Raw genomic sequence first — 27,438 nt, forward strand, 5'->3', positions numbered from 1 at the left:
ATTATTAATCCTGCAATTTTCATAGTGGCCATTGTGGCCTTATTAATCTGGTACTTCCTGTCCATTCAGGAGGAGTTTTCAGCAGACTCCTTATCAGCAGAGGCAGGATTAAAATGACCTCTATACACAGCTACTTACACAGGATAACCATTCAAAATAGGCAGTGTTACAGATGACCCCTCTCTTCACAATGTTCTTTGCATATGCATATTAGATGCTTCAATAAAAAACTTGCAATCAGAGTACATTTATTCCTTCTAATGTACATGTGTTGTTTCCTGAAGCAGGAAGTTAGATTCTAAAAAAGCTTCCATAGCCAGTGTGAAGCTGGCAGTATTTCAATTTAGTTTTTTTTAAATAAAGATTCAGATATGGAAAAAGGATTGCCAAAACATACATTTAATATAAAATCTGATTTAAACAGTAGATCATTTTCTTTTGACACAATTCCCTTTAATTGTTTGAGGCAAATGCAGAAGTTAAAAGGGTTGTCTGCTGCTGTAATTTCTTTTAGACATGCATATTTTTTCCAATAGCAGACATACTTACCTTCCAACACTTTGTGGATCCCGCAAAGGCCACTTAAAAGGCCTGCGCCAGCTCCAGAAGTGATGTCTGCACTATCCAGATGCCAGCAGGACTGCTGAAATATGTGACTGACTGCAGCAGTTGGGTGTAGAGAAGAGCATATCATCAGGGAAATATCTGGTGCTGTGCTTTTCTAGTCACCACCCCAGACTTCATTATTACATGGAGGTGAAAACACTTGGCCACTCTTTTATGGTCCGTTTTGATGGCAACAAGTTACAGTGTAAGACAAAAAGCTCTAACAGCAGGAGAACATCAGCAGATGGAAAAAGCAAGTCAATTGCAAACTTGCTTATTTTCTTGCTGTCTAACTATGCCAATTTAACCAATCTGATAACTCCTTGAAAGAGGTTATATGTTTAGGATATCCCCTCTGTATACACATTATTAAGTTATATTAGGCTGATAGCAGACAGTCTCCCCTCTTTGTATTAACTACAGCTGGGGTCATGTGGTGGATTTTTGCGATGTGACATGCGATAGCTAATTTTTATGGCCGCTCTAGATTTTGCTGGGATAAGAAGGTCCAGAAACTAAGCAGCAGAACAGTCCTATGTTTCCATGAATGAGCCTAGTGTCTATTGTGGGACACCGCGGTATTCCCGCTGTCCCCTGACTGCTGAGCCTTTACATGGCTCTCACCCGGTCTCCCACGGGGTGACGTCGCTGCGCTCCTGGTGGGGGCCGGGCTTTCGATGGGCGGGGCCCCATTCAAAAGAGGTGGGCGCGTTCATGGGCTGCTTCCGGATCCCCTCACTTGGACCCGGACCTGTCTCCCTCCCTCCCTCCCTTTGGTTTGGTTTTTCCTTTCAGTCGCAGCAGCGGAATGGGTGGTTATGATGGTGGTGATGATACCTGCACCGGGAGTCCGGAAGGCAGTCAATCTCCCTACACCCAATTGGTTGGCAAATTGTTGCCGGTTTTAAGCTGCGACCTTTAATTATTAAGCCAAAAGAGAAAATTGAAGTTGATATTAACAAGTTATTTATAAAGAGAAATAAAAGAGTTATATTTTAAATATCCGTGTGTGGCGTCACTTTGTGGGAGAATAGTTTATATGGGTCTCTGCAGTCTGGGCTCCACTATCATCGTTTCTGATTGAATTGATTGTTGGGTTCCCTAGACTTGTAGAGAAGATATGATGGGCTTCATTAATTCCTTACACTACTCTGAGAAATTAAAAGCTGAGCTTGGTATCTACAAGGCAGGTAGTCGTACTGTAAGGCCTTTTTGCTAAATGAGCATTATCATGTACAAACCACACAAGGAAAACGGGCCTATTTTGTACCATGTGCCATTTACTATACTGTTAGCTTTGTGTATGGCAGAAGATGTTTTGGCCCTACAAGTATTATATCCTGGGCGCCACTGCGACATCTGAACACCCTACAGCTGCATCCTCGCACAAACCTATTCAGTATCAGAACTGACAATAAACTTATAAATCACTATTGTTAGCACATACAGAAATCACAATTATTAGCATAATGTTTGTGAAAAATTGATGATATTGGCTTTTGGGGGCCATGATTGATATTGAGAAGCTCTGTCCATATAGCCGCGAGCGTGGACCGGCTAACAAACTCCGCTGCTGTATCCAGATGTTAATAGACTGTACATTATGAAATATAATTATCACATATTCTCCTTCTATTACTTGTATAAAAGGGTAGAATCCCTTAATAATCCAGTATGGGGCCACACAATGGAGCAATGGGACTTACAATGTCAAGTTATTCAGTAGCCAGGATTATTATGTATGGATGAGTGACATAGCAATGTTGATTGAGACCACTAAAGACACCCATGGTAAGACTTAGACGTCCATGTACATGTCTGACTTTTATGTGTTAATTGATCTAAAATTGTATCTCCGTAACTTACAGATGAAATTAATCTTCCATCAGATGCTTCAAGGTAGTAGGGTGACATTGAATGGTCCAAGCCTAAAAACATGCTGCTTTATTACTCTGCCTTCCGGGGGGTCTCTGTTGCTGTCACTATATATTGTCAATTTTTATTTGCTGAGTAAAGGATTTATAACAGAGTGATAGACACACCACAAGGCTGTAATAACTGCAGTCCCTGATTAGGGTTATAGTCACTAGTTGTACTGTAAACTGCAAAACAACTACAGAAATAACGCAAATTGACTTCTCTACAGAACAGGGTGATTTCTTTATTTGATGTTTAGCACAAAACAAACAAACAATGTTTTTGTATTAATCTAGTTGTCCCAATACAAATGAAGGCAGAAACTAATGGCAGATTGTTGTCCGCATATTTAGGGTTCACAAGCCTGGCCCAGAGTCACCAACGTAATGGCTGCGCCTCTGAGTGCAGCATCGTACAACCAGTCCCCTTATAGTCCACTGACTTTGTGTTCTGGATGTCAGGCTCAGCATATAAAGTATCATGGATCGTTTTCATGTGTTGTGATAAATGTGATTATTTCTTGCTTCCATTACTAACCTGTGCATGTCTAATTTATAGGAAGCAGTCTGTCTAAGGAAGACTGGGCCATTCAGTGGCCCGCTACAGAAACAGGGAAGGAGAACAGTCCTGTCACCCAGCAGGAGACGGCTCAGTGGATCCGAACACATCTATCACAGAGTCCAAAACTACAGCCTAAATGCATCCAGCACTACTGCCATTTGCCTGTAGCTCATGGATCCCTGTACACTAATGTAGACAGGCTGACTGTTGAAGCATATCCAGGCTCATGCCAACCTTCAGAGACTGGGCACCGCTCATTACCTCCATCTCCTCGTCAGCGACATACAGCTCACAACAATGCACCAAGGACACCTAATATAGTAACCACTATGACCCCTCCTGGCACCCCTCCTGTAAGGAGGAGGAACAAGCTGAAACCACCAGGTACCCCGCCTCCTTCTTCCAGGAAGCTCATCCACCTTATCCCTGGATTCACCTCTTTGCACCGAAGCAAATCTCATGAGTTCCAAGTTGGTCACCGTGTGGATGAGTCTCACACCCCTAAGTAAGTACTTAAATAAGTTTTTATGGGAAATCAAACTTCTCTATGATTTAAAGCTAATTTTCCACCTAATCTAATGGCAGCATGATCTAGATGCAAAGGCCCTGATTCCAGTGATGTGTCACTTACTGGGCTGCTTGCTGTATTTTTTTTTTTATAAAATCACTGTTTTAGCAGGAGGTTATCACTAAAGGACTAGTAAACCTGCTGCCATGTAGTCCCCCATATTCTAGAGCTGTGTATAACCCCACCCTCACCACCTATTGGCAGCTTTCTGCCTATGCGCAGTATACATAGACAGCTGCCAGTTAGTGCTGTGGACAGGGTTATAAAGAGCTCAGCATTCAGAAAGCTGCTAGATCTGTGATTTTATCAAAGTGACAGCAAACAGGTCAGTAAGTGACACATCGCTGGAATCAGGGTTTGAGATGGGGTAGCAAAACCCGGTGATAGATTCCCATTACAATATACCACCTCACTGGAATGATTATTCTATAATTGTTTCTATTACACTTTTCCTCTGATTGTCCAACTCCTGATTTTTTCTTACAAATACTGATGTAAAATACTGACCAAATATTGATCGTGTGACCGTGGCCTTAAAGGGAACCTGTCAGCAGGATTGTGCTCAGTAAGCTACAGACACTGTCAGGTTGGTGCTGTTATTCTGATTAAAATGATACCTGGGTTGATGAAATCCATCTTGTGGTTGTTGATTAATTTGTATTTGTAGTTTTCAGTTAATGAGATTTATGTGGTGCTCGGCTTACATATTCATCTATATGACCTTCCCCCCAGTTTACATAATGCAGAGACTATTGTGGGGTTAGAAAATACAATTTACAGCCATTTTTTTTTAAGCCCACAATATGATATGCAGTATGTAAAATAGGAGGCAGGTCAGTGACCTGTCAGTAGCCATCAGTATGAATAGCTAAGTAGAGCCCCACATAAAGACCTTCCCCACAACACAACAGTGATCCGTATGTCATCCGTGTGCAGTGCGAGGATGCGATTTTCTCGAATGTAAGCATCCGTGTGACATCCGTGCGAAAGCAGTAATGAACCACAGTGCCTTTATTTAGATGAGCATTTATACTTGTGTTGCTTTGATGTTCATCCAGATGTGTTCATTTCAATGTCAGACCAACACTTAGTAGTAGTTTTTCATATTTTACGAACATTTTCCTCCAATCCTGACTTCCTGTTATTGGTTATTATTGCATCTTCTAATATATACCGTATCATCATAAAATAGACCTGATGGCTCCTTGGGGCTCTACCTAAGAAATGAGCAGGGAAATGTGTACTGCATTTTATCATGATTTTGTATGGTATGTACTTCAGGAGAAGTGGATGGGAACTTCAGGAATTATGGTGACATGAACTACTTATTTTTATGATACTATTTTACAGCAAATTCTTGACTTTTTTTTTAACAAGCCTAAGGTTTTTAGAAATTGCAGAGGTGACTGGTGTCAATGTTGCATTTGCTTATATGTCAGAACCTGTTCTGTTTTCTGTCTTCATACAGTGTATATGCCTGGCTAAACAAGTGTCTGTTCCCTGCAAATACATCATGGTACTTTTATATACCTAACAAAAGAGCAAGTTTGAAATAAAAAACCTCTCATTCAATGGGTAGAGCAAGACTGCATTTATAGAGTACAGTAAACAGCAAAATTCTAAGTAATTTGTAATTTCTAATAGTAATACTTTACAGGAGTTGTCCAATGCTGGACAATCTATGCTTAAAGGGAACCTGTCACCCTGTTTTTTTCCGTATGAGATAAAAATACGAAACTTTGGCGAAACGGCGACTTTGGTAACGTATTTCGGCAGCATAGGCGGGGAATCGGGGTCCACAAAATACACTATTGTAATGCAAAGATCAGGCCCTATTTAACGCTATTTTTATCTCATACGGAAAAAACGGGGTGACAGGTTCCCTTTAATCAATTCAAGGCCCCAAAGAAAATTATAGCAATCTGTACTCACTCTCACAGAGGTGCCATTGTAGCAATATCAGCTCTGCTGTTCCCGGTTAGTGACATTACATTGTTGTTACTGTTGTAACTAAGCAGAGGCCACTGATTGAATATTGATAAACATCAGCTGATCAGCCGCAGCTGATTGGCAGCAGCAGTCACGTGAAACAACACATGTCGTTCCCCCAAACCTCCACCCAAAAAGCAGAGTTGACACAGCTAGGCCAGTGCCGCTGCAGGAGGTGAGTATAGGTTATTTTACTTATCCATGGGACCATGAATTGATTTAAAGAGATTCTGGTTTGTGTTACTCCTTCTGAGATCAGCATGATGTAGGGCTGAGACCTTGATATTAGTGATTTGTCACTTGTAAATCTAGCAGTTCTCTGAATGCTGAGCTCTGTATAACCCAGCCCACACTACTGACCGCTTTCTGTGTGTACTTTGCATAGGCAGAAAGCTGCCAGACAGTGGTGGCGGTATACAGTGTTCATGAATATGGAGGAGTAAATGGCAGCAGGAATGCTAGTAGTCTAGTGATAAAATCACTTATTTATAAGCAGATTATTAAAACTACAGCAAGCAGCCCTGTTATCATAGCTCGGTTTGGGGATTTAATCTGGTTACGTGTTGCTGTGTGGTCATGTCTCCTGTCTGCTGAGCTATTACACTTTCTTCCCTGTCCAAATGCTGATGTTTCTATTGTCTTTGTTTTCCTTTCTTGGTTTGCTCCTCTCAAGGTGTTTCTCGTTTTCCCGTCTTGGTTTGCCCTGTCACATTCTGGTTGGGATTTTATATGTTCATCCTTCACTGCACTTCCTTGCTGGCTATATCTCTTGGTGGATATGTGTTCAGGAGTTCTAGCCCAGCTAAAGGGTTTACCTTACTTGGTAAACTCCAGATGAATTCTTGCAGCGAGTCTGTTTGCTTTCCCTCAAAGCACCTTTTCCTTTTACCACTGTTTCTGGGAGATTATAATTGTTCCTTTTATTTTTGGTTCTCCTTAGCTTTCCTCTCTATTCTACATGAATATGTTTTAGTTTATCACCTATGGTTTTTATATCTTACTTTACACTTTCCTCTTCCCTTGTTGGCAGTGTGTTGTAACGTTCCCTCTGGTTCCTCATGAGGTACGAGAAACCCCTCGACAGCCTTTTAGAGAGTTAGGTGCTAGGTGATGTTTTTAGTTGTGCGGCTAGGGCCTCTTTAATCTTTACAAGGACCAGTTGAGTGTAGGTGTGGCATTTCCCATGTGTGAGTTTGTACACATTCATAGCACCATTAAGTGAAATATCACTGGAATCAACGTCCCAATCACTACATTATCCTGCTCTCAGATTACATAGCACAAACCTGATGATAGATTCCTTTTTAGAAGGCGTTATCCAGTAGTAGATAACCCCTTCTTTTTTTTACTATGTTCCTACATTACTTTTTTTTGTACTTTTTCACTCTTAATCAAATCATGTATATGTTGTCTTTAGGTGGAGAGACCAAGGCATTAGATCACCAGCCAGCTCTCTTTTTGTGACTCATTTTTCTATTCTTAGAAATCTTCTCTTTGTGAATACACAATATTAGGGCTCATGCAGATAACCGTATTTTCGTTCTGAGTGTGATCTGACAAAACATGTTATTCTATAGGGCATTGCACATGTCTGATTTTTTTTTTTTTTCTGACCGAAAAGAAAAAAATCACAGCATGCACAATTTGCCTTGCAAGTCAATGGGTCTGTTAAAAAAATCGACCACACTCGGATGACATCTGAGTGCAGTCTGGTTTTCACAGACTGACAGAATGGAGAAATGTTTGTTTTCCATCTTCACTTCGTCTGAGAAAATCGGTTCACACTCTGATCAAACTCTGATCAGAGTGTAATTAGCACAATTGGTCTCGATTCTCTCAGATGAGAGAAAATAGGCTTGTGTGACTCTAGCCTAAAGGCATGTAATGAGGTCACTAGTATTACGTCTACCTGGTCTTATATAGTCATTGAGTTTGTTTTGTGCGCCTTGTACACTGTTAAGAGTATTTGATGGCTGGATACATTTTGGACAGGTTTTATGAAAATAATATTTAGGCAAATAATTATTTGTTTTCCTTGGAATAAAAACTCCATAGTGTAATGAACAGTAGATTAGTCAATATTATCAGCTATTATTGTGTCTGGCTATGTAAGAAGCGCTTGTCACTTAATACGTGCACAACATGCACACGTATGCTACTCCATCCTCAGATACATGGCCATGTGTAAGGATGCAGATATCCGGCCTATGTTACTTGCTAATGGCCAGGACAGATTTACGTAAGTGACAGATAACATTATTTCACTGGAAGACTGTAAATGATCATTGCATGCAAACTGGAGGCCCAAATACCCCAGATGGGATTCTGAATCAAGAATTAATTACTGCAAAAATGATGAGCGGAGATGGGTGCGGGAAGCAGGGCCCCATACTGCACTTTAATGCACAAACTGCTTCCTGGATCCTTCATTTCATATACTAATTTGCAGCTGTTTTGGACCAGAGATTCTTCTTTCTATTCATTAACCCTTAACAGCTTCTAAAATAAGGAGATGCTATTATCCTTCTTAGGCCGGAGACACACTGCTGCGAGATGCGGCCGAGTCTCGCTGGTTAAAAGCAAGCTGTGGCACCGGCACTCCGGAGCGGAGCGTGCGGCTCCATGTATTGCTATGCAGCTGCACGCTCCGCTCCGGAGTGCCGTTGCCACAGCTTGCTTTTAACCAGCGAGACTCGGCCGCATCTCGCAGCAGTGTGTCTCCGGCCTAAAACCTCTAACTTTATATTTCTGACATTCAATATTACCTTACATCTAATTGCCAAAGGGCACCATTTAGCTTCACTTTTGCACATGTTCACTACAAAGCTGAATAGTTAGTAGGGTTGAAAAAAATGTCCATCAAGATGCGGGTTATGTCCATTTCTCACAAATATATTATGGTACACAATTTGGTAATTAAAAAACTAATTCAATTGGTAGAGGAAGGCTGAAAAGATGGTATAAAGTAAACTTTATAGATTTTTAAATAGCTACTGATTTCTAATAGTAATACTTTAATTATTTGAATATGTTTCTAAATATTTTAGTTTTTTTGTACTTTTTCCACTGTTGTGCGCATGTATCTGTTGCTTTTAGTTGGCGATCAAAGCCTTAAAAGAGCATCAGTTCACAATCTGTTGGTGACTCATTTTTGTTAAACGCTTTGTTCAAACTGTTGTCACAGAAGAAAGTTACCGGCCTCAACATTCCAAATATGAATCTTTATATTCAAATCAGTGATAATGTGTTTTATTCTAAACCTTTTTTTGGAGGCATCATCTCTGATATGAGCAGCTCCTGTGACTTAATACCCTAACTAGCATGAAAAAAGAAATGCATATTAGCAGAATATCACATTTCCCCTGGGAATAATAGGTAGATGATGTTATGTGACAGCAAATATGTTCATGAAAATATCTTCTAGACTTAAAGGGATTGTCCACTACTAGGACAACCCCTTCTTTATCTAAATGTTTGGCCCAGATAAAATAGAAAGCTTATGCTCACCTCCCGTGCCGGCGCCATTCCAGCGGTGTCAGTACTTGTGGTCCTGTGGCTCTCGTGTGGTTATGTGACACGTGGTGCCCGACGCCCAATCAGTGCTGGCATCACTGGCCCCACCTTCAAATGTTTTGAACATGAAGAGGAAGTTCGGGCTGCAGCTGACCTCTGACTTCCTTTTCGTGTTCAATTCGTATGAAGACAGGGACAGTGACACCAGCACTGATTGGGCACAAGGCTCATGTGTCACAACAGCCACATGAGAGCCCCGGGACCACAAATGCTGACACAGTTGGAACGGCGCTGGCACGGTAGGTGAGTATGAGCTTTTTTATTTTATCATCCCCAAACATTTAGATCAAGAAGTGGTTGCTGTAGTAGTGGACAACCCCTTTGAAGATCACACTGCAACAAGTAATACACACTCCTCAACATTAAAATTACAACACCAAGAAGGAAAAGTCATAAAATTCTGAAAATCACAGGATCAATAGACTGTTTTATAATATGCAAATTTATTAAAAAATGCAAAACAAATCTTTTAAACCTATCGATTTATTTGGTATTAAGTTTGAGCACCATGTGCAGAAATACAGACATGCATATACCTTCTTTTGCTCTCCATGAGGTTATTAATGGTTGTCTGAGGAAAGTTCTGCCTCACTGAATGCACTTGAGCAAATTCTCAAGATCTTCTGCTATCCAAGGAAAACTGTAGGAGAGATCAGCGCAAAATAGGGCCTTATCATAGAAATATAGTGAGCTTTACGCTCAGATTAAACTTGCCTGTTTAATATGAAAAAACAGCATATAGTGCAAAATTAGCTGTAGCAGATCCACTGGTCAACCAGTGACCATCAGACATCAATAGGTTAGAAGAAGTTTGTGGATAGTCTTCGCGCTGCCACAGGTTTTAAGACATATATCCCAGTGTAGTAAAATGATGGTTTAATTTGACGCGTTTCGAAGTACAAAGTTACTTCTTCAGGAAAACCATATTTCAAAGTCAGGGCCGGACTGGTACTAAAATTCAGCCCTGGCATTTGAAGTTACACAGGCCCACTTGCACATGGTGACTGTATAATATCTTTGTACACTTGTAGGTTACAAGAAGTGAGGGGAGTGTAACACGACTATATAACATATAATTACAGCTGTATCCAGCATTACAGCTCAGTCCTATTTATTGCTTTTAGTTGCAGTACCAAGAAAAGCCGCTACTTTACCTACATAACTGGATCTCGTAGATAATGAAGGGATGAGACGAACAAAGGCTATGGGATCTCATTCTGATGCTCCATAAACTTTGCCTACAGCCACTTTTGGTTCCGTTGCGCAGCACGAGACCCGGTGACTCTGAAGAGCGGTGACACCAGTAACGTCACCACTCTTCAGATATTCCAGGCTTGGCGCTGAGCTCGGCGACTGTGAAGAGCGGTATTGTTACTACCGTCACCTCTCTTCAGAGTCGCTGGGTCTTGCCAGGTCTAGGCTAGTAGTGGGGGTGTCTGATAGACACCTCTCCATTACTTACACCAGGGATTGATAGCAGCTGACATCACACAGCTGACATCAACACTAAAAATCATTACACATACCAGAATTAAATGCTCTGGCGGCTGGGAAAAGCAGTAGAGTTAGCGCTATTCCCAGGCGCCGGGTGCTAACTGCAACTGTCATCATCCTTGCCTCATCTCCCTGCGAAGCATTTCTGCTGTATTACATGCACTGATCTCAGGCCACTAAACGAGTGTGATCGACAATACTGAAGTCGTTCGCTTGTTTCCTGGCCTCTTTACACCAACTGAGAAAGAATGAAGGGAACAGAACAATCACAATTAGATCAATCTGTCCCCATACAGTATCATGTTATCAGCAGCACAACTACAGTTTACACCGGCGATGTGCAGCTGAGAACAAGGATTTCTGTTCCCACATAAACAATCCAATCATTCGATGAATAGGCAGCATTTTGCTTGTTTAGTATAATACACCCCATAGTCCTCCATATATTATAATGTTTACCTCAGTCCTCCATATAGTATAATACACTCCTCAGTTCTCCATATAGTATAATTCACTCCTCAGTCCTCCATAAAGTATAATACACTCCTCAGTCCTCCATATAGTATAATATACTCCTCATAGTCCTCCATATAGTATAATACACTCCTCAGTCCTCCATATAGTATAATACATTCCTCATAGTCATCCATATATTAAAATACACTGCTCAGTCCTCCATATAGTATAATGTACTGCCACAGTCCTCCAAATAATAATAATAATAATTTTATTTATATAGTGCCAACATATTCCGCAGCGCTTTACAAATTATAGAGGGGACTTGTACAGACAATAGACATTACAGCATAACAGAAATCACAGTTCAAAATAGATACCAAGAGGAATGAGGGCCCTGCTCGCAAGCTTACAATCTATGAGGAAAAAGGGGAGACACGAGAGGTGGATGGTAACAATTGCTTTAGTTATTTGGACCAGCTATAGTGTAAGGCTCAGGTGTTCATGTAAAGCTGCTACTCCAAATAGTATAATACACTCCTGATAGTGCTCCATATAGTATACTGCACTGCCATTGTCATCCATGTAGTACAATTCACTTCCCATAGTATAATGCACCCCATAGTTCTTCATATAGTATAATGTATTCCCCATAGTCCTTGATACAGTATAATGCAGCCCACATATAGTATAATGATGCCACGCCAGAGTATAATGCAGCCACCCCACAGAATATATTGTAGCCCCCTGAGTATAATGTAACCCCCAGATAATATAATGCAGCCCCTCATATAGTATAATGCAGCCCCTGCATATATATGGTAGCCCCCTCATAGAGCATAATACAGCCCCCATAGAATATAATGTAGCCCCTCCATAGAATACAATGCAGCCCTCCTCATATAGTATGATGTAGCCCCCATAGAATATAATGTAGCCCCCAGAGAATGTAATACAGCCCCCCATAGAATGTAATACAGCCCCCCATAGAATATAATACAGCCCCCCATAGAATATAATACAGCACCCCATAGAATGTAATACAGCCCACCTCCCCACAGAATATAATACAACTCCCCATGGAATATAATGTAGCCCCCATAGAATGTAATACAGCCCAGCCCCCCATAGAATGTAATACAGCCCCCCCATAGAATGTAATACAGCCCCCCCCATAGAATGTAATCCAGCACAGCCCCAATAGAATGTAATACAGCCCAGCCCCCATAGAATGTAATACAGCCCAGCCCCCATAGAATGTAATAAAGCCCCGCCCATAGAATGTACTACAGCACATCCCCCATAGAATGTAATATAGCACCCCAATAGAATGTAATACAGCAATGTAATGCAGCCAGCCCCCATAGAATGTAATGCAGCCAGCCCCTATAGAATGTAATAAAGCCCCCCCATAGAATGTAATACAGCACAGCCCCCATAGAATGTAATACAGCACATCCCCCATAGAATGTAATAAAGCCCCGCCCATAGAATGTAATACAGCACAGCCCCCATAGAATGTAATAAAGCCCCTCCAATAGAATGTAATACAGCAATGTAATGCAGTCAGCCCCAATAGAATGTAATGCAGCCAGCCCTCTAGAATGTAATGCAGCCAGCCCCCATAGAATGTAATGCAGCCAGCCCCCATAGAATGTAATAAAGCCCCCCCATAAAATGTAATACAGCAAAGCCCCCATAGAATGTAATACAGCCAACCCCATAGAATGTAATAAAGCCCCCCATAGAATGTAATACAGCACAGCCCCCATAGAATGTAATACAGCCCCCCCCAATTGCCCCACAATCCAGTTATCACTCATTGATATATTTTAAAAAAACCCAGTCTCCTCACCTCTCCTCGTGCCCCGCGCTGCTCCCAGCTCTGGTCTCAGCAGCTGCAGTCTGCCCGGCACACAGCAGGTGTGCGATGATATGACATCATCGCGCACCCGCAGTGTCAGATCGAGGCAGAGCGGGGAATGATGGGAGAGGGAGCGACAGCGGATACTCTCTCCTCCATTATTGCATTCAACTATACCGGCGTCATAGACGCCGGTACAGTTGAATGCGGGGCGGGCGATCGGTGGGGTGAGTCGGCCCTGGTGCCGCTGATAGCGGCAGCGGCCCACCCTTGGCAGTGGCCCTTCTGGCATTTGCCACAAATGCCCGATGGCCAGTCCGGCCCTGTTCGAAGTACAAAGTTACTTCTTCAGGAATACCACATGTGGTTTTCCTGAAGAAGTAATTTTGTACTTCGAAACATGTTAAATAAACCATCATTTTACTACACTGGGAAATATGTCTTAAATCCTACCAGCAGCTTGGAGACTATCCACAAACTTGTTCTAACCTATTCAAGATCCTCTGCTGGCAGCTCCATTTGCAACTACCAATTAATGAAGTCATGTTGCACATGCTACTGTGAGCAGCCTGCATGGTCTAAACATCTTATCATGGTGATGTCAGCGTCTCCAGACTTGTCTCCACACATTTTGGACATCAATCACTGGAAATTGCAAAGGGAGCTGCCAACGGTGGATCTTGATTATTTGTGCGCTCAAGAGTATTCAGCGTGGCAGAACATTCCTCAGACAATCAATAGAAACCTCACTGATAGCAGCCAAGATGTATAACTATGTGTATTTATGTGACTATAATCAATACTGGATACATTGAGAAGTTTCTAAAATGTTGTTTCCATTTTTTCATCTTTTGCAAGTTATTACCGTGTCTATTGATCCTGTGATTTAAAAAAAATTCCATGACTTCCTTTTTGGTGTTACAATTTCATTGTTGAGGCATGACTTACTAAGTTTCAATATGACTAAAATTAACTGATTTATTTTTTTTTCTTATGGCACATTTAGCAATTTAACTTTAATTGATCATTCCTTACAGGAGTTGTCCACTATTGGACAACTTTTTTTTTAAAAGGACGAGGAAGGTGAAAAAAAAAAAAAGAATTCTCACCTCCTGGACTTGTGCCGCATATCTGTACCCAGCTCTTCATCCTCCACCAGTCTGCTGGATTCACTATCCAGTGGGGGAATCATATGAACTCTGCAGCCAATCAGCAGCTGCAGTGTTCACATCTTGTCCAAGTTGGAAAAATGGCTCGGTCATCTTTTAAAGGGAATCTATCACCAGGATTATGCTGCACTGTGTGATGTCAGCAGAAAGTAGAGAAAGAAACACTCATTTCAGCTTTGTATCTCTTGCTTGTCTGCTTGCAGCACCAGAGCCCTCTTAATGTTGTGATCATCAAGGCGTCCCTAATATTCATGATCTACATCTTCCCCCGCACCCACCATTAATTGAGAGTTTTCTAGCTATGCACAATATAGTGAAAAAATAATCAATTAGTGTTTGGAGGTATGAGGGGAGGTGTGGTAAGTCAGTCGTAATTAGCGGTGCCTCCGCGTAACGTGCGATGCATCTGAAACTAGGATTTTTTGAGTACTACTACACGAAAAAACATGAAACAGTCCTAGCATCAGGATGTCCGTCACTACTTTAGGCTGCCCTAAATGTCCTTAGTTAGTGCACCATAAACCTGGTTATAGATTCCCTCTAACTCACAAAAATGACACATAGCTAATATAAGCTTATGTTAAAAAAGAGAGAATTTTGAAGCTAAAAGGAACATGATGATAACAGGTGGGAAGTTGCTTTGAGTAAGGAGTATATAAGGCAGACCACCTGAAAGAGAAAAAAGCATGGTTAGGGTTAGGGCTGATATACTAAGTAGGGTTGAGCGAAACGGATCGGTCATTTTCATAAGTCGCCGACTTTTGGCAAAGTCGGGTTTCATGAAACCCGATCCGATCCCAGCGTGGGGTCGGCCATGCGGTACACGATCTTCGCGCAAAAGTCGCGTTTCCTATGATGCTTAAAGCGCCATTTCTCAGCCAATGAAGGTGCACGCAGAGTGTGGGCAGCGTGATGACATAGGTCCTGGTCCCCACCATCTTAGAGAAGGGCATGGCAGTGATTGGCTTGCTTTCTGCGGCGTCACAGGGGCTATAAAGGGGCGTTCCCGCCGACCGCCATCTTACTGCTGCTGATCTGACCATAGGGAGAGGATGCTGCCGCTTCGTCAGAAGCAGGGATAGCATTAGGCAGGGTAAATTAACCCGAAAACCGCTTGTGCTGTAGCGATTTCCACTGTCCAACAGCACCTTTTCTTTGCAGGGACAGTGGAGGCTAGATTTCTGTGCAACAGCTCTGTAGGTTATAAGGCTCCCTGATAGCTGCGTTGCTGTGTGTACGCCGCTGTGCAAACCAACTGCTTTTTTCAAAGCACAAATCCTGTTGCTCCTTCCTTTCTGCACAGCTATAGGTACCGTCACATTAAGCGACGCTGCAGCGATCTAGACAACGATGCCGATCGCTGCAGCGTCGCTATTTCGTCGTTGTGTGGTCGCTGGAGAGCTGTCACACAGACAGCTCTCCAGCGACCAACGATGCCGGTCCCCGGGTAACCAGGGTAAACATCAGGTTACTAAGCGCAGGGCCGCGCTTAGTAACCCGATGTTTACCCTGGTTACCAGTGCTAATGTAAAAAAAACCAAACACTACATACTTACATTCCGGTGTCTGTCCCCCGGCGCTGTGCTTTCCTGCACTGACTGTGAGTGCCGGCCGGAAAGCACAGCGGTGACGTCACAGCTGTAATCTGCTTTACGGCTGGCCGGCGGTGACATTGCAGGAAAGCACAGCGCCGGGGGACAGACACCGGAATGTAAGTATGTAGTGTTTGTTTTTTTTCACATTTACACTGGTAACCAGGGTAAACATCGGGTTACTAAGCGCGGCCCTGCGCTTAGTAACCCGATGTTTACCCTGGTTACCAGTGAAGACATTGCTGAATCGGCGTCACACACACCGATTCAGCGATGTCTGCGGGAGTCCAGCGACGAAATAAAGTTCTGGACTTTCTGCTCCGACCAACGATGGCACAGCAGGATCCTGATCGCTGCTGCCTGTCAAACTCAACGTCACAGATCGCTAGCGATATCGTTCAGTGTGAAGGTACCTTATCTTGTTTGTTTGTCCACACTTTTGACTTTTGTGTGCAGCAGTCCTTTTTATTGCTGCCTGCCATACTTTTCTGAGATTACTGTAGGGAGATAGTAATTGTAGTACAGTCCCTTTTTTTATTTTTTTTTATTTTTTTTTTGTTATATCTCTTCAAGCCACTTTCTGCCACAGAAAATATACTCTAATACAGTGGCCCAGATTTATTCACTAGTCTCCCTGAAAAAAAAAAAAAAGGGGGGCAGATTAAGATTGGCAAATCTGCATCAGTGCCAGTCCTGTGTGTGGCATCTGTCTTTCATTTTCTGCCACAGAAAACCTACTGTCTAACAGTGGGCCTGATTTCTTCACAATTCTGCCAGAAAAAAAACAACAAGTGGGAGATTAAGATTGGCAAATCTGCATCAGTGCCAGTCCTGTGTGTGGCATCTGTCCTTGTTTTTCTGCCACAGAAAACCTACAGTATAACAGTGGGCCTGATTTCTTCACAATTCTCCCAGAAAAAAAAAAAAACAAGTGGGAGATTTAGATTGGCAAATCTGCATCAGTGCCAGTCCTGTGTGTGGCATCTGTCTTTGTTTTTCTGCCACAGAAAACCTACTGTATAACTGTGGGCCTGATTTCTTCACAATTTTCCCAGAAAAAAAAAAAAAAGTGGGAGATTAAGATTGGCAAATCTGCATCAGTGCCAGTCCTGTGTGTGGCATCTGTCCTTGTTTTTCTGCCACAGAAAACCTACAGTATAACAGTGGGCCTGATTTCTTCACAATTCTCCCAGAAAAAAAAAAAAACAAGTGGGAGATTTAGATTGGCAAATCTGCATCAGTGCCAGTCCTGTGTGTGGCATCTGTCTTTGTTTTTCTGCCACAGAAAACCTACTGTATAACTGTGGGCCTGATTTCTTCACAATTTTCCCAGAAAAAAAAAAAAAAGTGGGAGATTAAGATTGGCAAATCTGCATCAGTGCCAGTCCTGTGTGTGGCATCTGTCTTTGTTTTTCTGCCACAGAAAACCTACTGTATAACAGTGGGCCTGATTTCTTCACAATTCTCCCAGCAAAAATAAAACAAGTGGGAGATTAAGATTGGCAAATCTGCATCAGTGCCAGTCCTGTGTGTGGCATCTGTCTTTCTTTTTCTGCCACAGAAAACCTACAGTATAACAGTGGGCCTGATTAAATCCCTTGTCTCCCATATAAAAAAAGAGGGACATTTCTATTGCCAGTGTGTGTATCTGCGTCAGTCCTGTCAGTGTCATATCTGCCAGCCTCTTTCTGCCAATCAAACAGTGTAGTGTAATACAGTGGGCCTGATTTTTCCCTGCATTCTCCCAAACATAAAGAGGGACATTTCTATTGCCAGTGTTTTTATCTGCGTTAGTCCTGTTAGTGCCATATCTGCCAGCCTCTTTCTGCCAATCAAACAGTGTAGTGTAATACAGTGGGCCTGATTTGTCCCTGCATTCTCCCACACACAAAAAGAGGGACATTTCTATTGCCAGTGTGTGCATCTGCGTCAGTCCTGTCAGTGCCATATCTGCCAGCCTCTTTCTGCCAATCAAACAGTGTAGTGTAATACAGTGGGCCTGATTTTTCCCTGCATTCTCCCACACATAAAGAGGGACATTTCTATTGCCAGTGTGTGCATCTGCGTCACTCCTGTTAGTGCCATATCTGCCAGCCTCTTTCTGCCAATCAAACAGTGTAGTGTAATACAGTGGGCCTGATTTTTCCCTGCATTCTCCCACACAAAAAGAGGGACATTTCTATTGCCAGTGTGTGCATCTGCGTCAGTCCTGTCAGTGCCATATCTGCCAGCTTCTTTCTGCCAATCAAACTGTGTAGTGTAATACAGTGGGCCTGATTTTTCCCTGCATTCTCCCACACATAAAGAGGGACATTTCTATTGCCAGTGTTTTTATCTGCATCAGTCCTGTTAGTGCCATATCTGCCAGCCTCTTTCTGCCAATCAAACAGTGTAGTGTAATACAGTGGGCCTGATTTTTCCCTGCATTCTCCCACACATAAAAAAGGGAGATTTAAATTCACAACAAGTTCACGTACACCTTCTACCTGGTTTTACAGGACCACATAACGGTTGTTAGTTTGGTTACATTTTTCCAAGAATGAGGAGGTCTGGTGGAAGAGGTCGTGGCCGTGGGCGTTCATTGCCAGCTGGTAATGATGGTAGTGGTGGTGGTCGTGGAGCATCAGGTGGTCGTGGGAAAAGCAATATAGCCCCTAAGTCTCGAGTTGTTGAGCCAGCGTCATCGTCTGGCTACACAAGGCCTCGAAGGCTCCCTTTTCTGGGAGTAGGAAAACCGCTTTTGAAGCCGGAGCAGCAGGAACAAGTTTTGGCTTTCATTGCTGCCTCTGCCTCTAGCTCTTTCACCTCCTCCTTGGAAAGTGCCAAATGTCAGAGCAGTGCGTCGTCAGTGGATGCTCCCGGTCAGGAACAAGTCGCTTCCTTGTGTCCTTCACTCAGAACAACAGTGAAGGATGCGTCAGGCGACACAACAGGTTACTCCATGGAGCTCTTTACACATACCGTGCCTGGGTTAGAAAGGGAAATTGTTAACAGGCCATGCCCATTACAAGATGAATCGGACATGGAGTGCACAGATGCACAGCCACAGCCAGATTATTATGCTGTTCCTTTGACTCAGATCAGAACATTGCCCTCGCAGTGTACTGATCCAGAATCTGACCCCGATGAGACTATGGAGCCCCGTCACGAACGCTATAGCACCGGCTTACACGGTGACCCAGAGGAAGGTGCACAGGACATAGAAGAGGAGGTCCAAGATGACCCAGTTGTTGACCCCGATTGGCAGCCATTGGGGGAACAGGGTGCAGGCGGCAGTAGCTCTGAAGCGGAGGAGGAGGAGCTGCAGCAGGCATCAACATCGCAACAGGTTCCATCTGGCAGGCCCGTATCTGGCCAAAAACGTGTGGCAAAACCAAAACCAGTTGTAGGACAGCGTGGCCATCCGGTTAAAGTAGCTCAGTGTGCAATACCTGAAAAGGTATCCGATAGTAGGAAGAGTGCAGTCTGGAATTTTTTTAACCAAGATCCCAATGATCAGTGCAAAGTCATCTGTAAGAAATGCTCAAGGACCTTCAGCAGAGGTCAGAATGTTAATAATCTAAATACAAGTTGCATGCGTAGACATTTAACCACCATGCACTTGCAAGCCTGGACAAACTACCAAACGTCCCTGAACGTTGTAGCACCCTCTCACAATGAAGCTAGTCAGCAACGCGACATCCCTTCCCTCACTGTAAGCCCACCGTTTACCACACCACCTGCAGGTAATGTGGCGGTTTCGTCGCAAGGCCAAAGCAGTCATGGAATCACCAGGTTCGTGGTAGGAAAAACTGTATGTAGGGCAACAGCAAGAATACCATCACCAACCCTCTCTCAGTCACCCATGTCCACCGGCACCCCCACTAGTTACACCCTATGCAGCTCTCCAGTCCAGCTCACCCTACATGAGACTCTCGTTAGGAAAAGGAAGTACTCATCCTCGCATCCACGTACACAGGGTTTGAACGCCCACATTGCTAGACTAATCTCGTTAGAGATGATGCCCTACCGGTTAGTTGAAAGCGAAGCTTTCAAAGCCCTGTTGGACTACGCTGTACCACGCTACGAGCTACCCAGTCGACACTTTTTTCCAGAAAAGCCATCCCAGCCCTCCACCAGCATGTAAAAGACCGCATTGTCCATGCGCTCAGGCAATCTGTGAGTAGAAAGGTGCACCTGACAACAGATGCATGGACCAGTAGGCATGGCCAGGGGCATTACGTCTACATCACGGCACACTGGGTTAATGTGGTGGATGCAGGGTCCACAGGGGACAGTAATATTGGGACAGTTCTGCCTAGCCCACGGTCTAGGAAACAGTTGGCTGTAGGCGTTCGTCACCCCTCCTCCTCCTCGTCCTCCAGCAGAAGCGAGAGCTCATCCACAGACCGCAGTCGCACGACCACTCCATCCGCAGCTGCCACTGTAGCACACGAGGTGTCCAATTATGGAACAGCTAGTGGCAAGCGTCAGCAGGCTGTATTGGCAATGAAGTGTTTGGGCGACAACAGACACACCGCGGAAGTTCTGTCCGAGTTCTTGCAGCAAGAAACTCAGTCATGGCTGGGCACTGTACATCTTGAGGCAGGCAAGGTAGTGAGTGATAACGGAAGGAATTTTATGGCTGCCATAGCCCTTTCACAACTGAAACACATTCCTTGCCTGGCTCACACCTTAAACCTGGTGGTGCAGTGCTTCCTGAAAAGTTATCCGGGGTTACCCGACCTGCTGCTGAAAGTGCGCAGACTTTGCTCTCACATCCGCCGTTCGCCCGTACACTCCAGCCGTATGCAGAACCATCAGCGGTCTTTGAACCTTCCCCAGCATTGCCTAATCATCGACGTTGCAACAATGTGGAACTCCACACTGCACATGCTTCATAGACTGTGCGAACAGAGGCGTGCTGTTATGTATTTGTGGGAGGATACACATACACGGGCAGGCAGTTGGATGGCAGACATGGAGTTGTCAGCTGTGCAGTGGTCGAAGCTCCAAGACCTGTGTCAAGTCCTTCAGTGTTTTGAGGAATGCACACGGCTGGTTAGTGCAGACAACGCCGTAATAAGCATGAGCATCCCCCTAATGCGTCTGCTGATGCAAAGTTTGACGCACATAAAGGAGCAGGCGTCTGCAGCCGAGGACGAGGGAAGCCTTGATGACAGTCAGCCATTGTCTGCTCAGGGAAGTCTACAGGACGAGGTGGCGGGCGAAGAGGAGGAGGACGAGGAGGATGATGGGGATGAGTATTTTTTGGATGAGGAAGGTTCTCAGGGGGCAATAGAAACTGCTGGCGGTGCAAGGCCGGGTTCAGGGTTTTTGAGGGAGACAAGTGACGTTGATTTGCCAGAAAGTGCTCCTCAACCCAGCATATGCACTGACTTGACAACTGGAACATTGGCCCACATGGAGGATTATGCCTTGCGTATCCTCAAAAGGGACCCACGCATTATAAAAATGATGACCGATGACGATTACTGGCTGGCCTGCTTTCTTGATCCTCGCTATAAAGGCAAATTGCAAAATATCATGCCACATGAGAACCTCGAACAGATATTGGCAACCAAACAAGCTACTCTTGTAGACCGTTTGATTCAGGCATTTCCAGCACACAGCGCCGGTGATGGTTCTCACACGAGCTGCAGGGGGCAACGGCAGAGGTGTTAGAGGTGCACAAATCAGAAGTGGCGTAGGACAGAGGGGTTTTCTGACCAGGTTGTGGAGTGATTTCGCAATGACCGCAGACACGACAGGTACAGCAGCATCCATTCAAAGTGACAGGAGACAACATTTGTCCAGTATGGTTACTAACTATTTTTCCTCCATTTCCGATGTTCTCCCTCAACCGTCATTCCCCTTTGATTACTGGGCATCCAAAATAGACACCTGGCCTGAATTGGCCGAATATGCATTGCAGGAGCTTGCTTGCCCAGCAGCTAGTGTGCTATTAGAAAGAGTATTCAGTGCTGCTGGTTCAATACTGACCGAAAAAAGGACTCGTCTGGCTACCCAAAATGTTGATGATCTAACCTTCATTAAAATGAACCACTCATGGATTTCAAATTATTTTGCCCCACCTTTCCCGGCTGACACCTAGCTTTCCTGTAAAAAGGTCTTGCTTTGGGACTGGTGTTACTGACTGTTCCAATCTCTTAATTTGCAGCTGCTGTTTGTCCAGCATGCGACATGTTTACACCTCCCTAAATGGCCTAACTCCCCCCACGGGGCCGTGGTCTCGCCACTTGTCGCAAGCACCCGTCAGAGTGCCGTTTGTCTGAAGAGGTGGGTGTACCCACTTTTGGTCGACGGCACTGGCACTGGGTCCCTCATAGTACAATGAAGTGTCTCTGGCGGTGGTGGCGCTCACCCAACGTCAGACACGCCGTTGTAACATGAGGGGCCCTGGGCTTCTACCGCCGGCCAGGAGAGAGTGTCCCCCCCCCAAGGTCAAACAGTGCTCTACCACTTGCAAAATTATCTGTCTCTGCTCCACCACTGTTTAGTCTATGCGCTGAAATCCTTCAATGCCTGGCACAGACAATAACAATTTGTTGACATGTATGATGCTAGTTAAAATAGTCAGGGGCCCTGTCCTACATTTACAGCAGTAAATACTTTGCGCCAAATTACAATGTTTGAAAGTCAGCATAGGAGCACACCCCTGTACCTAAGTATGCCACCCTTTTTTTTTTGTTGTTTTTGTTTTTTTTTGGGATACGTTAACATCAATTTAGGTTTTGGGACTCGGAGTACTTACTGTGTCAGACACTCCTTCCAATTGTCCTCCGCTGACCACACCAATGCTGCCTGTGTACCCCTGTAGCCAAATTTAAGCTGCATAGAGCCTATTTTAGTATTTTGGGCCTAGGAAGTCTGTCTGTGGTCCCTCCTTCCAATTGTCCTCCGCTGACCACATGAATGCTGCCTGTGTACCCCTGCCACCTAATGGAAGCTGCATAGAGCCTATTTTAGTATTTTGGGCCTAGGAAGTCTGTCTGCGGTCCCTCCTTCCAATTGTCCTCCGCTGACCACACCAATGCTGCCTGTGTACCCCTGCCACCTAATGGAAGCTGCATAGAGCCTATTTTATTATTTTAGGCCTAGGAAGTCTGTCTGCGGTCCCTCCTTCCAATTGTCCTCCGCTGAGCACACCAATGCTGCCTGTGTACCCCTGCCACCTAATGGAAGCTGCATAGAGCCTATTTTATTATTTTAGGCCTAGGAAGTCTGTCTGCGGTCCCTCCTTCCAATTGTCCTCCGCTGACCACACCAATGCTGCCTGTGTACCCCTGTACCCAAATTTAAGCTGCATAGAGCCTATTTTATTATTTTAGGCCTAGGAAGTCTGTCTGCGGTCCCTCCTTCCAATTGTCCTCCGCTGAGCACACCAATGCTGCCTGTGTACCCCTGCCACCTAATGAAAGCTGCATAGAGCCTATTTTATTATTTTAGGCCTAGGAAGTCTGTCTGCGGTCCCTCCTTCCAATTGTCCTCCGCTGACCACACCAATGCTGCCTGTGTACCCCTGCCACCTAATGGAAGCTGCATAGAGCCTATTTTATTATTTTAGGCCTAGGAAGTCTGTCTGCGGTCCCTCCTTCCAATTGTCCTCCACTGACCACACCAATTTAAAAATGCATAGAGCCAACTTTTTTAGTTAACACATACTACCTTTGTCTGTCTGCGGCGCCACTCAATCACGCTGTCCTCCACTGAAAAAGCTGAGCTTCAACCTTCAGGCTCTCATTAAGTAGTTGTTTATATAAGACAGCAGTTGACCTACTACTTTGGTTGGGGCCTAGTAACGGTGTCTGCCGCTCCTTGGTGTTCTCCTCCAGGTTTCCTTGCCTGAGCTTCAACCTTCAGGCTCTCATTAAGTATTTTTTAATGTAACACTGCAGTTGCCCTACTACTTTGGTTGGGGCCTAGTAACGTTGTCTGCCGCTCCTTGGTGTTCTCCTCCAGGTTTCCTTGTCTGAGCTTCAACCTTCAGGCTCTCATTAAGTATTTTTTAATGTAACACTGCAGTTGCCCTACTACTTTGGTTGGGGCCTAGTAATGGTGTCTGCCGCTCCTTGGTGTTCTCCTCCTCCTTGGTGTTCTCCTCCAGGTTTCCTTGTCTGAGCTTCAACCTTCAGGCTCTCATTAAGTATTTTTTAATGTAACACTGCAGTTGCCCTACTACTTTGGTTGGGGCCTAGTAATGGTGTCTGCCGCTCCTTGGTGTTCTCCTCCAGGTTTCCTTGTCTGAGCTTCAACCTTCAGGCTCTCATTAAGTATTTTTTAATGTAACACTGCAGTTGCCCTACTACTTTGGTTGGGGCCTAGTAACGGTGTCTGCCGCTCCTTGGTGTTCTCCTCCTCCTTGGTGTTCTCCTCCAGGTTTCCTTGTCTGAGCTTCAACCTTCAGGCTCTCATTAAGTAGTTGTTAATGTAACACTGCAGTTGGCCTACTAGTTTGGTTGGGGCCTAGGAACGGTGTCTGCCGCTCCTTGGTGTTCTCCTCCACTGAACAAAGCAGTGCCGCCTGTTTCCTACTGTTACCAATTTAGAACTGCATTTAGCCTAGTTACTTATTTGGCCCTACTCACTGTGTCAGCCTCTCATTACAGTTGTCCTCCACTGAACAAAGCAATGCCGCCTGGTTAGTCCTGTTACCAATTTTGAACTGCATTTAGACCACTTTATTATTTGGGCCTAGATCTGTGTTTCCTCCTCATCCTGCCCATTGCCCAGCCACTGCTAGATGAGTCCGCTGGTATATTGACCCAGACCACTACATTCCCCTTGCACTCTACACAGCCAGAATCTGACCCTGCTGTCAGGTTCCTCTTCCCGCATACTATACCACCTTACACGGGGTCAAAGAGGAAGGTGCAGGTGAAAGTGCAGGTTCCTTCATCAGGTGGGGGGGCATACTCGTTGGCGATGTCACTGGCACAGGGCCCCTCATAGTACGCAAAAGTGTCACTGCCGGTGGGAGGTGCCCCCGCCGTGCAAACACACCGCCGTACTGTGAGGGGCCCTGTGCCAGTGCCAATGCGAACGAGTGGGCCCCCCCTGCTTGCTCAGGATCACAGCACTTGCAACGTTGAAATACTTACCTCTCCCTGCTCCACCGCCGTGACGTAGTCCACGTTTCCTGGGCCCACTAAAAACTTTAACCAGCCCTACCCCCCACAACTTTAGCCACATGACCCCCAATTTCCAATGCCTAACTATTATTATAAAGTAAATTAATATTGACAAGCTTCAGTAACAAGAATGGATGTTTTTGCCATTAAAATGGGCACTGTAGGTGTTTTCCTTGCCTCCACTCACTGCCGACTATGCTTCCCCATTGTCTTGCATTGGGTTTCATGTTTCGGTCGATCCCTGACTTTTCGCGATAATCGGCCGACTTCACTCGACTCGACTTTTGACAAAGTCGGGTTTCGCAAAACCCGACTCGACCCCCAAAAAGTAAAAGTCGCTCAACCCTAATACTAAGAGAATAGTATAGACACGACAGGGCGAGTAAGACACACTTTTGGAATTGAATCATCCTATTACTCATACACATTCTTCTGTTTGTGACAATTCACTTGTGAACAATCTTTGCTTTGGGTCTTTGTTGGACTGGACAATTTGTTGGCTGCAAATATTAAAAATAACTAACTAGAGCTCTTGGGAAGAATTTAGAAAATAACATTGTGTGAGTATAAAATAGCAGCCACAGGGTGAATGAGGTGGAAATAAAGAGATTTGCAAAACCCCAGCTGTGAACTCCTACTTACCAAAGCAGCATGATACTGCTTTGATTATGATGCTTTAGAGATACTCTATTTTCTGCATGACAAAAGCCAGCAATTGTATTATTTAAACCTATCTGCTAAGCGGCTTAATATTATTACTTCATCCACTTTATTAATAGACACTAAGTGATCAATTTTATATATTACCCAAGTATCTGAAGGGACCATATGTTATTTTTATTATTAGTAATTAGTACTAGTAGTAATATTCTACTATCCAATGACATGTTCTCTATATCAGAGGTGTCAAACTGCATTCCTCGAGGGCCGCCAACAGGTCATGTTTTCAGTATTTCCTTAGCATTCCACAAGGTGCTGGAATCATTCTGTGCAGGTGATTAAATTATCACCTGTGCAATACAAGGAAATCCTGAAAACATGACCTGTTGGCGGCCCTCGAGGAATGCAGTTTGACACCTCTGCTCTATATCATTATTACCTTACCATATGTACCTGTATAGGATTGCATTTTTTAAGGAATTGTTCCACTACAGACATTTTTAGCATATCGACATGTCTGATAGTTACTTATACAGTACGTCCCCCAAATATCAGTTGAAGTCAATGGACTTGCCAACTCTATAGGAATTTCCAGTGGGTATTTAGAAACCTGGGAGACCATTCAAAGCTCCAGAAAGAGCTCTCAAATCTCTTGAACACTACATCTTGACTAAGGCTATGTACACACAGTGCGTTTTTTTATGTGTTTTTGAAGCGATTTTTCCACACGTAAATGGACCAAAAACTCTATGGAATCCTTTTGCAAGCTAATTCAATGACAATCTTGAAGTGTTGTGCACATGATCAATAATTTTCCTTAAGTATTTGCAGTGCGTTTTTGTCTGCAGCATGTTAATTCTTTTTGCGTTTCTGCAGCGTTTTTCACTCATTGACTTCAATTGATTCAGTCAGATCCACAGCAAAAACTCAGGTATAAAAATGTTTGTGGGTTTGCTGAGTTTTTGTTTTGCATTTTACCGCCTTCCTATGATGTTTCCCATGCTGTCATCTGTGTGTCAGCATGGGAAACACCGGCACAGTAGTTCTAATCAGCGGTAACGCTACCTCCAGTAAGACTGTCAGTCAGATAGCTGCAGGGTCATGCTGTCAGATGCCAGCGTGGCCCCGCAGCTTTGACTGTGACCCACAGCAGTGACCTGCGGTAAAAAGCTGACTGCAGGTCAGCAGGCATGGGCTGATAAGACTACTGCTCCCATCGGGCTACATCTGCTTTCACTGATAACAGTGACAGCAGGGGCCACTGATGGGAGACGTTTTCTCATCTGCCGGCACCTGAGCTCACAGTTGAAAAAAAAAGTTAAATAATTTCATACATATTCACATAAAAAGAAAAATCCATTATAGTCACCTAAAACCAATCCCTGATGCCCTCGTCTCCTAGAAAAAAAAGTAAAATAATAAACCAACATATACTCACCTGTCCGCCGTAGTCCACGTACTCCTGAGTGTTCCATGGCAATCTCACGTGTAGAACAGTCACATCGGGAGATGTGACCGCTCTACCCAGCCGCCGACGATACACTGACAGGAGGTAATTGCTCCCGCAGTGTATCACTGAGCTGCCGTGAGAGAGTTGAAGTTCATCAGCTAATCAGCTCACGTGCCCTCACTTATGTCACCACTGCATGAGAACTTTCTCAGGCAGCAGTGGTGCTGTAAGTATGTTCATTCAGTTAACGCTCCTACATAGGCTGGTGATAATGTGTGTGTGTTTGTGTTTACTTAACGGCTTAGTAATGAGGGTGTTGGGCTGCCACCTTTTCATTGCTAAGCCTAGAGCTAGGTGTCAATAACAGCTGCCGACACCAAGTCCTAATCCCAAAATTGGCAAATATGA

General features: G+C 44.2%; 1 protein-coding gene across 2 annotated transcripts in view; it reads left to right on the forward strand.

The window, feature by feature from the left end:
- The window catches only part of KSR2 (kinase suppressor of ras 2), a 788,417-nt gene that overhangs the window by 306,980 nt on the left and 453,999 nt on the right, over nucleotides 1-27,438 (forward strand). For both annotated transcript variants that reach the window (XM_077292285.1, XM_077292289.1), the window contains exon 4: nucleotides 3,082-3,589. In XM_077292285.1, coding sequence (XP_077148400.1) covers nucleotides 3,082-3,589 — 508 coding nt within the window. The remainder of the gene's footprint in view (nucleotides 1-3,081; nucleotides 3,590-27,438) is intronic.

This window comes from Ranitomeya variabilis, chromosome 1 (assembly GCF_051348905.1).
Source record: "Ranitomeya variabilis isolate aRanVar5 chromosome 1, aRanVar5.hap1, whole genome shotgun sequence".
In the NCBI taxonomy this organism is placed as follows: domain Eukaryota; kingdom Metazoa; phylum Chordata; class Amphibia; order Anura; family Dendrobatidae; genus Ranitomeya; species Ranitomeya variabilis.